Raw genomic sequence first — 14,859 nt, 5'->3', positions numbered from 1 at the left:
ATGGATTTTTGCTACTGCAGATCAGCAGAGGGTGTCAGATCTTTCAGAGTGCACCAGGCTGGAACGAGCAGAGCTTCTTAGCAACTCTCTTCTTCCCCCCTCCCCATTCTCACGCTCTCTCCCTCCCTCAGACAACTCGCCCCCACCCCTCCGCCCCCTCCACGTAATTCCGAAAGAGCAGAAGAAAGAGAAGAACAAGAAAAGAAGATCTAGTAACCGAGAGCCGGAGACCAGAAAAAAAGGCTGAAGAGGAGCGAAGGGGAGGAAAGGGAAACGATGGACAGCCCCAAAACGCAGCGATTGCGGAAATTTTCCAGCGCCATTGGTTCGGCAGTGTGAGTCCTCCGGTCGGGCGTGATTTCAGCACCGGGAGGGGGCTGGACAGCTCCTCGGGGGGACTCCTGGGCAACCCGCAGCCACAGCAAGAACTCCTTCAGCAGCCTCAACAGCAGAAGCCGCCGAAAACCCTGCTTTGTATCAGAGGCAAGGTCAGTCCGATGCACAGCCATGCACAGGCAGTGTGCCTGTACTACGCTGCAAACCCTCTGCTTGTTTCTCTAACATGCACTTGCTTCTAATTACTAGCATTGTTCCCTTTCTGGTTAGTGAGGAACACTAGACGAGATTCTGTAAGGGTGTATTTTTAATTTATATGTATATATTTAACTTCTTTTTCGTTATTTTTAAAGGGCTGAGGGGGAGTGGGGTTATTTTTTTCTACTTTTTTTTTTTTTTGCTTGCCTTGCACTACGTGCCTGGATAGTTTGTAGATATAATTATTGACTGGCGCCTGGGTTGTTGCAGTGCGGGGGGGGTTAGGGAGGAAGGAATCCACCCCCACCCCCCCAAACCCTTTTCTTCTCCTTCCCTGGGTTCGGACATTGGAGCACTAAATGAACTTGAATTGTGTCTGTGGAGAGCAGGATGGTCGCTGTTACTTTGTGATGAGATCGGGGATGAATTGCTCGCTTTAAAAATGCTGCTTTGGATTCTGTTGCTGGAGACGTCTCTTTGTTTTGCCGCTGGAAACGTTACAGGGGACGTTTGCAAAGAGAAGATCTGTTCCTGCAATGAGATAGAAGGGGACCTACACGTAGACTGTGAAAAAAAGGGCTTTACAAGTCTTCAGCGTTTCACCGCCCCGACTTCCCAGTTTTACCATCTATTTCTGCATGGCAATTCCCTCACTCGACTTTTCCCTAATGAGTTCGCTAACTTTTATAATGCGGTTAGTTTGCACATGGAAAATAATGGCTTGCATGAAATCGTTCCTGGGGCTTTTCTGGGGCTGCAGCTGGTGAAAAGGCTGCACATCAATAACAACAAGATCAAATCTTTTCGAAAGCAGACTTTCCTGGGGCTGGACGATCTGGAATACCTCCAGGCTGATTTTAATTTATTACGGGATATAGACCCGGGGGCCTTCCAGGACTTGAACAAGCTGGAGGTACTCATTTTAAACGACAATCTCATCAGCACCCTACCTGCCAATGTGTTCCAATATGTGCCCATCACTCACCTCGACCTCCGGGGAAACAGGCTGAAAACACTGCCCTACGAGGAGGTCTTAGAGCAAATCCCTGGCATTGCCGAGATCCTGCTAGAGGATAACCCATGGGACTGCACTTGTGATCTGCTCTCCCTGAAAGAATGGCTCGAAAACATTCCCAAAAATGCCCTGATCGGCCGAGTAGTCTGCGAAGCCCCCACCAGACTGCAGGGCAAAGACCTCAATGAAACCACTGAACAGGACTTGTGTCCTTTGAAAAACAGAGTGGATTCTAGTCTCCCGGCTCCCCCTGCCCAAGAAGAGACCTTCGCTCCTGGCCCCCTGCCAACTCCTTTCAAGACAAGTGGGCAAGAAGATCATGCCACCCCAGGGTCGGCTCCAAACGGAGGTACAAAGATCCCAGGCAACTGGCAGATCAAAATCAGACCCACGGCAGCGATAGCTACCGGCAGCGCCAGAAACAAACCCCCAGCCCACGGCTTGCCCTGCCCTGGGGGCTGCAGCTGCGACCACATCCCAGGGTCGGGTTTAAAGATGAACTGCAACAACCGGAACGTGAGCAGCTTGGCTGATTTGAAGCCCAAGCTTTCCAATGTGCAGGAGCTTTTCCTGCGAGATAACAAGATCCATAGCGTCCGAAAATCGCACTTTGTGGATTACAAGAATCTCATTCTGTTGGATCTGGGCAACAATAACATTGCCACCGTAGAGAACAACACTTTTAAGAATCTTTTGGACCTCAGGTGGTTGTACATGGATAGTAACTACCTTGACACGCTGTCCCGGGAGAAATTCGCCGGCCTGCAAAACCTTGAGTACCTCAACGTGGAGTACAACGCCATCCAGCTCATCCTGCCGGCCACCTTCAATGCCATGCCCAAACTGAGGATCCTCATTCTCAACAACAACTTGCTGAGGTCCCTACCCGTGGACGTGTTTGCTGGGGTCTCGCTCTCTAAACTCAGCCTGCACAACAATTACTTCATGTACCTTCCGGTGGCAGGGGTGCTGGACCAGTTAACCTCCATCATCCAGATAGACCTGCACGGAAACCCTTGGGAGTGCTCCTGCACCATTGTGCCTTTCAAGCAATGGGCAGAACGCCTGGGTTCCGAAGTGCTGATGAGCGACCTCAAGTGCGAGACGCCAGTGAACTTCTTTAGGAAGGATTTCATGCTGCTCTCCAATGACGAGATCTGCCCCCAGCTGTACGCGAGGATCTCGCCCACGTTAACTTCGCACAGTAAAAACAGCACCGGGTTGGCGGAGACCGGGACACACTCCAACTCCTACTTAGACACCAGCAGGGTGTCCATCTCCGTGTTGGTCCCGGGACTGCTGCTGGTGTTTGTCACCTCCGCCTTCACGGTGGTGGGCATGCTCGTGTTTATCCTGAGGAATCGAAAGCGGTCCAAGAGAAGGGACGCCAACTCCTCGGCGTCCGAAATTAATTCCCTACAGACAGTCTGTGACTCTTCCTACTGGCACAATGGGCCTTACAACGCAGACGGGGCCCACAGAGTGTATGACTGTGGCTCCCACTCGCTCTCAGACTAAGACCCCCAACCCGGCTAAAGCAGAGGAGGGGGGGGGGATGGAACTGCCTCGCCCCTCCCCCCACTCCGCCGGCATCCCCGGGGGTCAGAGGAGCCCAGACCCAGGTCCAGCGCGCCCCAAGGCTTGATGGATATAGTAAATAAATAACTATGAACTCGCTCAACTGAGAGGGTCTGACCCCTTAGCTCCCTCTGGAAACAAAGAGCAGACTGTGGCGAGCTGGGAGAGCCTGCCAGATCCCTCTTTGCTGCAGCGCCTTTTGACAAAGCCCCGGCGGGGGCCCTGCTCGGAGATCAGACAGTGCCCTTCCCCTCGGGAGAGGGGCTGGAGGGGAAGGTACCGTGGTCCTATGCATATAGACATATACCCACATCTATATAGAGAGATAGGTATCTATTCTTCCCCTGTGGAGTAGCCCGTGAGGAGGGGGGGGCGCGATGGCGCCCGTTGGCTACGCAGGGATGGGCAGTTGCACGAAGGCATGAATGTATTGTAAATAAGCAACTCTGACTTCCGGCAGAAAACAAAACGTGCTGCATGGCTCGCATGGAATCCACGCGCTCCGGGGACGCTGCCCTCCCGCGACTGGGGACGCCGTCACGTTCACAGCACCCACCCTCTTACCTGATAAATCCCATCGTATCAAACTTTCTATAAACAAAATACAGTATAATCAGAAAGTGCCATTTCGCCATTATTTGTGATCGGTAGGCAGTTCAGAGCGTACGTTTACTGTGAAAAAAAAATGTAAAGGTTTTATTTAGGACACTTGCATGGCTAGTCATCAGTTCATTTTATGAGTTAAAAATGTATTTTGTTGAGCAAAGTTTTATGGGTTGTTTTGGGCTCTTTTATTTTGATGGTGATTTTTTTTTTTTTTTTGGAGGGGGAATATTTTTCTATACATATCCAATAATGCCTTCCATCTGAATGTAAAATAAGTACCCATGATTTCTATTATAGTATCAGTGTAATTATTAAGAAAAAAAAGATTTTGAGGCAGTTAAGCATGACCAATTAATGTCACTCTAGTGCTTAGGCTGCGATCCAATGGTAGCAATTCTGTGCTGGTGTAAATCTTACTTATAAAGTAGGAAAAAAGAACCGAGAAAGCACGTGGAACTTACTAATTCTATTCGAGGATTTTATAATGGCATATTTTTTCAGTATTAAAGTGAAAATGTTTTCAACTCTGGGTCCTTACATTTTTCCAGCTTCTTATTTGCAACTGGTAAATTGGATTTGCGGTGGAAGGGACGCGGGAGGGGGAAGGTTGGGGGTGGATCACTTCAAGAGCTACATTAAGGCTCTCTCTTTAATCATCTCACTTAGCTTTTTACCCTTTACGTAGCTCCCCTCCCTCTCCATCCCCGCCCCCGGACTTTTCCAGCTTTCCCCTGTGGTTAAGGAAGGTCTTTCCCCCGACACGCCCCCTCCCCCTCCCTTTTTTCCCCCTCTCCTTCTGCTGCAGTGAATTCCTTTATTAATACTGGAAATCCCTCACTGCTGCTTCTGCTGCTGCTGCATACACTGCAGATATGTTAAGGATGTTAGTAGAGATTTGATTTAATTGACTCTGTCTACGTCGGTCTCACTAAACAGTGGCGGTTTCATTGGTCAGCACTCTTCGATGAAAGACAGCCCTAATGACTGGCATTTGAGACGCTGCTGGCGTTTTGAATTCAACATCTGCTGAAAACGGTAAAACTAATTAGTGCCCACCCACCCTACCCGCCCCAGCAAATGCATATTGAAATTTGTTAAAGCACTCGTCTTTATGGAAATCAATCATTATCCTAAAGAAGTGTTTCTCTCCCATCATTCGGATTTTTGGTTGTGGCCCAGTAATTAACAAGAAAAGCCTTGAACTGTTTGAATTTTATGAGCCAGTGTAACTCTGGCCTCAGTCATAGTCCTCTGGGATTTCTAAGCAGTCTATTTTATCAGCAGTTAGGGGACAAAACAGCAAATAAAACTACACATTGATGGGGGTCTGCATTCCACCACATATCCACCCTTGAGAAGTATGTTAGAAGACTGCAGACCACAGATTTAAAAAAAAAAAAAATTACTGTAGGATTGTAAATCAGCTAATGAAAGCCCCCAGAGCAGTTGTAAGAAGATTTGCCTTCTAGAACTCATATTCTAAAGAGAAGCAATGTCCCAGAACAGTGATGTTCTGGAGTATGTATTATTTATTTTAATGTTTTTTAAATAAAATCCTTATTATAAACCATCACTATTCCTAAGGCCATTCATCATTTTCTCTCTTGATTCTTTTGTTTGTGGACTGCATTTCATAGTAGTAAGGTTGTAACCCACTATCCTCTGACAAATATTATGGGTTGTTATTTATTTATTCATTTTTCATGTGAAGGCCTTAATTCTTTTATGGAAAGACAACTGGGTTCCTTGTAGGCAATCAACAGACTTATTCTTGATTGAAAAGTTGGGGGAGGGGAAGAGTCATATATTCAAGGATATTATGACCTTAAGAAGGAAAAGAAAAGATGGCAGGTGTTCTATGTTTCTGGTGGAAAGTGACACTTGAAAGATACCTAGTGAGGCATGATGGTAATTTTAAAAACTGACACATGATTAGTTTAAGTCAGGAAAATAGAACTTCTGGTAGAAAGTGTGCACTGGGGCATGAACTTTTCTTCATAGTAATTAGAAAGAAATTAAAATATAGAAGGCAATGTTAAAGGTATTTTTAAAAGATTAGCTTCAGTGGTTTCTGAGTGGTCATTGTGTCCAGGCATGTGCTAAGTGATTTACAGAATTACTTAATTTAGCCCTCACAAGTGCATAAAAATTTAATAAGATATTGTTATTTCTATTATACCAATGAGAAAATTGAGGCTTAAAAAAAGTAAGCAATAACTCAAATCTGGTAAATAGTGGAGCTGTATTTAAATACAATTTTCCTCATACTCCAAAACCTCACTCTTTGAATGGAGTAGTCAGATATATTTACCTGGTAATTTCTTAAAGAATGCTATCCTTTTTATATATAATATATATATATATATATATATGTGTGTGTGTGTGTGTGTGTGTGTGTGTATATAGCTGTAAAAATACAATATAAAAATTAAGGACCCTGGTTTTATCTTCTTAATTCAGTATGTATTGGTGGCCCTTTATATTTCCAGTATGTCTTGCAACAGAAAAAATTGTCCTATATTTGAAGGAGATAACTTAGTGTGTTCTCCAAGACTGTATAAGAAGATTTAACATATAAGAAAAAAATGAATGTGCTGTATGAATTTATGAATTATATAAGTTCAAATCATTAAATCTAAATTATCTATATATTGATTCTAAAATATTAGGACTATCAAATATTTTAATACATAATAATATATGTTAAAAATCCATGTAGAAAAGATATTCAATGATTTCATAAGAGCATTTGTTATTTAGACAATGTTTTATTTATTTTGATAAAGTATCTCTGGCACAGTTACATATATAAACTAACATATAGTTTATATATGTATATATATAAGCTTAATTTGCAGGATACATAATATATATGGTCTCACCATATAACTTTCACTTAGAAGTACTTAGCTTCTTGTCTTTGTTTTGTCTTAACATACAATGCTCATATAACGGTAGTTACCATGTGCTTTAGTTGAGATATCTTGTTTCCAGTTAAATCATCCTTTAATTCATCAAAGTAAGAGATTTTAGTTGTGCCAGATGGAAAAGGAGGAAAGGAGATATCTTGGTTAGTTCCCACTGCTTTAAAGAAAGTAGTACCTTCTGTGGCAGCTGGTGTAACTAAGAAGATCTTAGAATTTAAGTTGTTGCCATAGAAACTTATTGTTTAACCATTTTTACATGTTTATCCAGGAGGAAGCTGGAATAGCTGATCTAACATTACTATAACAGGATTCTTTTTCTTAACAGTGTTTATATCAGATGTAATTAGAATTGTCAGGCATTTTAATGTGTCAAAATTATACTGGTGATTTCAAGGACAGTTTGTTAATTTAGCTTTTTCCAGAATTGCTAATAAATGTGTTTGGTATGTACAGAGAGATGGATGAATTTGCAAGGGTGAACAGGGAAGTGTGTGTTTTTAATGTGTTAGTAGAATATGATGTAGTGTGGTTTCTAATTTACCTCTTCTGCGAGCTAATTTATAAATACTAGTTTTATTTGTATGCTTATTTGAGGAAAAATGGAAATATAAAATGTGCTAAAATTTTAATTTTAGCATGTATTCACTTTTGTTTCATTTTCTTTCTTATTTCAATCTATTCCAAATGTAACATATTATTTAATTTTTAAAAGATGAACTATGATATCAACAGGTATAGTAAATGCAATGCATACTCAAAATTATTAAGTTACATGATTTGCTTCAATGTGATCCAGAACCATAAAAAACAAAGGCTAAATTGAATAAATTTAACTTAATCCCTTGGCATTTTCTTTCATCTATAAAGTCACTAAAAATATGATTATAAAAAGTAACATACAGGACATGGAGGACTTTCGTCTTTGTGTTGAAAGTGAAAGAAATGCCACTAAATGGTTTCATGAAAGTACATGTCACAAACAGAACAATCCTGACCTGAATCAATATCTATTCTGTTCTGGTCTATCAAAATTTGATTGGGTTTCAGAAAAAATTAAATAGTTAAGATAATAACAGATTAAGTGTTTAAGGACTATAATTTTATAATGAAATGGATCACTGAAGTAATCATCTTAGATTATTAAAGCCCAGTATCACCCTTTGGCCTCAATTGACTGGCAGTTTTAGTTAATTGGCTTAGATCCCGAATATCTAATTAATCACCCTTCTCCTTCCATTTACTTGCTAAATATATACTCTATTGCATACTTGAAAAATAATTATATTTCCTAATTGAACTTCGCACAAAGCTGACAGGAGAATTATCTACTTGTTGAAAGAATTTCGAATGAGTTAGAACCTACAGATTCAATAGGCAATTGGCAACAATATTGGGTACTTGTTACATGAAAAATATTGTAGATGCTCTCTTAGAGAATAAAAAAAGGTAGTTCTAACCTCAAGGAGTTTACAGCCTACAAAATGAGATACATACATCACTGTAATTTTAGAATAGTTCATCATTGATCATTTTTAAATGATGTGATGCCGCTAGAAAATTTTGTTTCTTTTAAGTAATTTAAGGCCTTGGCCATTTGGATAACTGCAGTTGTCACATAAGTTTTATTACCTCTTGTTCGAAGAGTTGAAAATCTTAAAACAATGTTTTCAAATGAAAGAGGTACTTTCATTACTTTTCTAGGTTTGTCTCTTCTTCTATAAAATGGGAATAATGTCTGCTCTTTTGTAAATTCACTAAGAGTTTCCTAACTAATCCTTCTAAAAAGAAACCATCAAACCAGTTTTTATCTTAACAAATGGATGACTGATAATTTTCAATGTCAGTTATTTGAGAAATCAAATATAAATTTAGAAAGCTGAATAAAATATTTTATGGTATCATAAGAATTTTGGAGTAGCTATCTCTGGGTACTTAGTTTTGATTTGTGTTGTTTATAATATACATAAAATAGATAACAGAAGCTTTAATATATTATATATACTTGAAAATTTTTATGGTAAAGCTAATAATCCCGTAGCCATTTCTTATTTAGTAAAGCCTAATCTTCAATTACCTAGTAATGCGTTCCAGGTGTACAAGTCCAGAAAGCAGTAAGCAAAGTCATGCATTTACTAACTTCTATGCATTATTCCCTTTGCTTCTAACTCCATTTCTTTTCTTGGCAGAAGAATACAGGAGGAAAACATATTCAGCTACAGCATATCAATAGAGTCAATATATAGTGAAAAAATGAGAAGGGCCTCAAATGTAGATGGTCGATCCACAGTGCAGAGAAGCGCTCTCTCTGCCTCCCAGGAAAGGAGGATGAGTGGAAAGGGCCACTATTAGCATAAACAATAATGGTTCTTACCAGATTCAGTGATATTTATTGTGTAATTTTCTTTTTTAAATCAATATCTTTTTAAAATTTCCAAAAGGCATATGATACAAGAAAGTTATGCTCATTATTACAATAGTAATATGATTTGAATAATATGTAGAAATTTTTGCCACTTCTATAAAACAATAGGATTACAAAATAGCAAATGATCTTGAAATAATGGCATTGCCTATACATTATTGTAAAATCCACATGCTTAGTCCAGGCATTTTTATTTATTAAAATAATTATTTTATATAATTTAAGTAATCCTACATGACTAAACTGTTGTATAATATATGCAATCATATTGAATAATAATTATTTGCTAATTTCTGTTCAGTTAGGTAATTTTTGTAGCTAATCTGGTAAAGTGGCAAGTCCAGTTAACTTTACTTAATTGGATATATTTTGCACCAGTTTGGGTTTTGGTGGCTATACAGCAAATGTTTGAGTATGGCTTTGGCATCACTGAGTTGGAAATTTATGTTAGTGAATTTCTCAAGGTTCCTGAATAATGGATCTAAATTGCCTTAACTCATTATCAGTTGAATCTAAAGGGAATGAAATGACTAAAGCAAATAGTTTAATACCATTAATCCCTCTGTTTCCTTAATGACTAAATGTGTTCTGATGACTCAATACATGCTTTAATGAGGGAGCTTAATTTTATTATTATTATTATTATTTGTGGGAATCAGAAAATGTTACATTTTAAATTTTTCAGCAAAACTTTGCATGGCATTTGTATTTTTCACCAGAATGATCAACATTCTAACAATCAGGTTTCATGTTACAGATGGTATTTGGTATAATTAGACATTAAGACATAACAAGCAGAGTATTCCAGGAGGGTATTACATCTTATGGTATAATATTATGAGGAATAAGACTTGAAGCCAAGAAACTAAAAGCTGGAAACAGTAATAATCCCGGAGAAATGAATTACATGGAATGTCATGTTACTATTATAACTTTAAATTTATAACACCACATTGAGAAGAAAGTCAGATCAGCCCTTTTGAACATTATTTGCATAAGCATGACATTACTTATTGCCAGCCCAAAACTATTCATGCGACAAGCTTTGTATAACATAGAACCTTTTTCTCAACATCTTCACATGGATAGCTAATATAGTGCCTGTTAAATTTCCATGCCTGAAAGCCCAATCTACACACTTGATGAGTAATCAAATTCATAATTGGAAACAGAATTACTTTCTTTTATATTTTAGTTCATAATATCTTAAACTAGTTTGACATATTTTAAGAAGAGAAATTTCAGTCCATATTTATGTAAGCTTTTAAACCATGATTGAGGAATATTTTGACTACAGCCTTATAATAGTGTATTCCTCAAGACTAATACAATTGTCAGTGGTGTATGTACCATGTAGCTCAAGACATTTCAAGGAGGCAAAATAGCATTGGTGTCAGGGAGATACATCTTAATTATGCCTAATTCAGAAAATTAAAACAAAGGAAGAAAAACAACTGAAGATGATGGAAATTTTACTTTGATATTTATTGATCCCCTACTGCATGCCAGGCGCTTAAGCAGAGGTTCTAAAACAACACAGAAAAGACTAGATTTCTGCTCATCTGAATTTACAGTCTATAGGGGATTATGCAAAACCAAACAAAGATAATGGTAAACCACTGACTGATGAAGAGCTATGAATGAAATAAAATGCGGGAGGTACTGGTGATCTCTTTTTTTTAGGATGGTCATGGAAGTTCCCGCTGAAGAGATGATGCATGAACTAAGTGAAAATGTTGACACAATCATTTGAAGGTTAGATAAAGAGAGATCCTGGCAAACAAATCATCAAGTACAAAACATCCTGATTTATAAACGTGCATGAAATGTTTAGGTACCAGAAAGAAGGCCAGAATGGCTGGCATCTGACCATAGGCAGATATGAAGTGGAAGAGGCAGAGAGAAAACAGAGAATGCCTTATAAGCCATAGCAAGGAGTTTAGATTTTATTTCAAGTATAACAGAGAGATTTAAGCAGTCAAGTGATATGATACAAGTAGTTTAAATAGCCATTTTGGCTTATTTAGTGATGAATTATTGGGGGGAAGTAGAAGGCATGGAACTGCTCTTGCAGAGCTTGGGAAGGGCATGATGGCCTCTTGGACAGTCGTGGTAGTAGTGGAGGTGGACAGAAGTGGTGAGCTTGGTGGTAAATTTTTGGTGTCCAGCAGAACTCTGTACTGGAGCAGATGTGGGAGTGCCAAGGAAAGGAAAAATAAGGGTATGCGTGTGTGTTTTCTTTATCAACTAACTTGGTGACGGTGTCTTTTATTGAGAAGGGAAGGCTGGAGGAAGCAGGTGTAGGTTTTAGTGTTAGATTTTGAACATGGTAACAGTGAGATGCCTATTTACAGATTCTGGGTAGACTTTTGGACATAGAAATATGGAGCTCAGGGAGAGTTTAGGGAGGAAAACAGAGACTTGGAATTCATCATTCATCTTTTATTGATGGCTCTATTTTATAAAATTAAAAACTAAGCCTACGGTTGCATTCAACTGGTATATTCTACCTTCAGGGCAGGTTTATTGAAAATTGAATGTAAACTTGGTTTTAGACTTAACTGTTGTAGGAAAGGTATAAAACATGTGTGATATCTCTAAAATCTGTACATTTTCCCTCAAACCAGAAGACTATGCATAAAACCTAGCAAAATATTCATTTATGAAAATCAATTGAAAATGAAAGAAAATGGCCTGGAAAAGGCAAAACAGCTTGTGATATAAAGGTACAGTGTAAACTTTAAATTGAAATGCTTAAGCTCTTTGCTTTAATAAGCATATTTCTGAGTGAGAAGGAAGCAAACAATTTTATCCATTACCAGTGACAAAAGACTTAACTTCTTTTTTTCCGCAAGAGGAAAGATTTCTGGCAAAGGAAGATTAGTAATCAATAGTAAGACAAGAATGAGGATGAGGCTGTTCTTATTTGGTAGTTAGTCAAAGGTTGGACTCTGTTACGGGAAGCTTTATTTTACTTTTGCTTGCAACTCTGTAGTCTGGTCTGGTTAGCGCTTAAAAACCCTATGCCACATTTGGTATTTAGTCCACACTTCGAGTAGACAGCACAATAAAACACATTTCGTGTTTTCTTCATAGAACGGTCTATCTGCATCAATCAGCACACCATCACTAACTGTCTCTAATCTCTAACAACTTAAGTGTAATTGAACTTAATCTTCAGAGTAAATTGTGATTACTTTTCATTTTATTTTTTTGTCCTGCTGAAATTCAAATATTCATTTTAGATATTGTACAAGGATACTTTTCCCTCTTCATAAGGCCCTAAGTGGCTTCCGTTCTTTCTGTATGGTTGGGATGCCATGATGTAAATACTCAGCTTATTTTTAAAAGGAAAGTTAAAAGCTGGATGACAGCTCTGCTTGGTTTCTCACAAGACAGCCTCACGGTGCTACAGAGTTTAAAGTCTTTGGGATCTTATTGGGTCCGTAACAAGGAACCTAGAGTCAGAAGGCCTTGATTCTGGATTACGTACTAGGCAAGGCTCTTAATTCCAGTAAGTCTCAATTTTCAAACCTAAAATGAGGCTGTTGGGCTAGAATCAAGTGGTCAGAAAACTTTTTCTGTAATGGGCCTGATAATAAGTATTTTGGGCTCTGTGGACTTAGATGCAAAATCTAGGACATTATGTAGATATTAAGTCCATATGTAGATATGTATTGAACAAGAGAGAAAACAAATTTCCAAAAATTTGTGTTGAAAAAATTCAAAACTTTATTTACTGACACTGAAATTTGAATCTTATATAATTTGTACATGTTAAAAAATATTATTCTTTGGATTTTTTAACCATTCTAAAATGCAACAACAAGTCTTAGCTCACAGGTGGCATAAAAACAGGCAGCAGGACTGATCTGGCCTGTGGGGGGTAGTTTGCCATCCCTGGACTAGATTAACTCTAAATTCCTCTAATAAAATGCAAATAGAATCTTTATTATAGATTCATTAAAATATCTCAACATATTTTGCATTATACATATTACATAAAATTTTCAAAATTATATAGGATATTTCTCTAAGTTTTTTCCATTCAGTGTATGGATATTTTAAATTATACCAGGGAATTTTATTAGAATATAATTTTAAATGCGGACAAAATAGGCCAGGGATAAAATAATGATTGAAGAGGACTGACAATAAATTAGTCATGTTTGATCAAGAATTACTGGAGTGGTTAAGAATCCCATGTCTAGAATCAGACTGTATCAATTCTAATCCTAGCTCTGGCTAGCTGTGTGAACTTGACCAAGTTATTAACCTTCTTGCTCCTTGATTTTCTCGCTTGTAAAATGTAAATGACAATGATAGCGTCTACTTCATAGCAATATCATGAATATTAAATGCATTAGTACACTTAAAATGCCTGTAAGAGGTTAATACATGATGAACTCTCAGAAAGATTTAGCCATTAAGAGTGGCTCTCTATTGCATAAATATTTTTATATAATTCTCAAAATAATTATATCTGGTAGGTCATTTTTTAAAATCACTATTTTACAAATAAAGAATCTGAAGATTAGAAAGCAATTTACCCGGGAGTACGCTGCTCAGTGGCAGAGCCAAAGTGCAAAGCCAGATCAGAAGGACTTTAAAACAAATGCATTTTAACACGCAATTGGGTATTTGATGGGAGATTATCATATCTACCCAACCCAACCTTCTGTGACATTTTTTCTGACATCCATGTTGTTGTTTTTCCAGGGATTACAGGTATATAATGCTATCTTGTTATGTTTCCCCATTCCACAGCCACATTGAAGTAAACACATAATTTTAAAAAAATTTTTGACACAAATTTACCTGCATCCCACAGCTTGTTCTATTACTGGACCGTAACTGACACTCTAAAATTTAATTTCTCTTCCTTTTGTACTTCCACTTCCTAAACTCCATTTAAATCTCTACGTTGTAGCTATTTTTAGCTAATCCACAGGAAGAAAAGAAAAAAAAAAACAAAAACAAAAAAAAACCTCAAGCTAAATAGTACTAAGGTGAGAAGATAGCTTAAAACAACAATTTTTTTTGCAAGAGGTGGAGTATTTTAAAAAATTTAATAGCAGCCTGGTAACAAATAAATGCATTTTTAATGCTAGTATTTTAATAGGGATATTTGGCAGGAAGAATGTTTCTTAGTTTTTCAAATTACATATAAATATGATATGGAACCAACTCACTTTTTTTTTAAATAAAGAAATCTGAGAGATTCCTTCTCCATCATCTAAGATACTGAGAATGCAGAATTTTGCCTTTTGGCTGCTTCCAAGGTGTCCAATAGAACTGGGGAGGGAATTCAGACTGGTGCTTGTTTAAGACAAATTCTCCACCAAAATCAGTTACAGAATTGAACAAGTATTGTATCTGGTTTTGAAGACTCTGTATTAGCTGTAACCAGAACCACAGTTCTTTTTGTTTGACATAACACCTATCTATGAATGCATCTATAATATAGTATTATTGCTATTGTGAGCATGCTAATAATCCATGCTATCTTCTGGGAAGGCAGTTCATTTTGCTTTCCAATGCCAAAAGTGAAACAGGCTAAGATGTCAGAATACATTTGCTTAGGATAGGAAACACGCTTTCCTCCCAGGGACTACTTCCAATATAATCTGTGGTGACTCTCCTATTTATAGAACTGTTTCATTATTCCCAAGGTCCAAGAGATATAAAGACTAAGGTCTCCAGAAATGATTTTTTGATTTTAAAATTTGGAGAAATACTGCATTAAATAACTTAAGTACTAATCCTTACTGTAGGAC

At 38.1% G+C, this 14,859-nt stretch overlaps 1 protein-coding gene across 1 annotated transcript; it reads left to right on the top strand.

Annotated features, from left to right (window-relative positions):
• The first annotated feature begins 427 nt into the window (after nt 1-427).
• On the top strand, nt 428-4,365 carry SLITRK1 (SLIT and NTRK like family member 1). Its single transcript, XM_036831146.1, has 2 exons — nt 428-488; nt 924-4,365. The coding sequence occupies exon 2, from the start codon at nt 977-979 to the stop codon at nt 3,065-3,067; it is 2,091 nt and encodes a 696-aa protein (XP_036687041.1). The 5' UTR covers nt 428-488; nt 924-976; the 3' UTR covers nt 3,068-4,365.
• Nucleotides 4,366-14,859: the final 10,494 nt, after the last annotated feature.

The sequence above is a fragment of the Balaenoptera musculus genome, chromosome 18, assembly GCF_009873245.2.
Source record: "Balaenoptera musculus isolate JJ_BM4_2016_0621 chromosome 18, mBalMus1.pri.v3, whole genome shotgun sequence".
NCBI lineage: Eukaryota > Metazoa > Chordata > Mammalia > Artiodactyla > Balaenopteridae > Balaenoptera > Balaenoptera musculus.
This window is presented reverse-complemented; position numbering and strand designations above follow the sequence as displayed.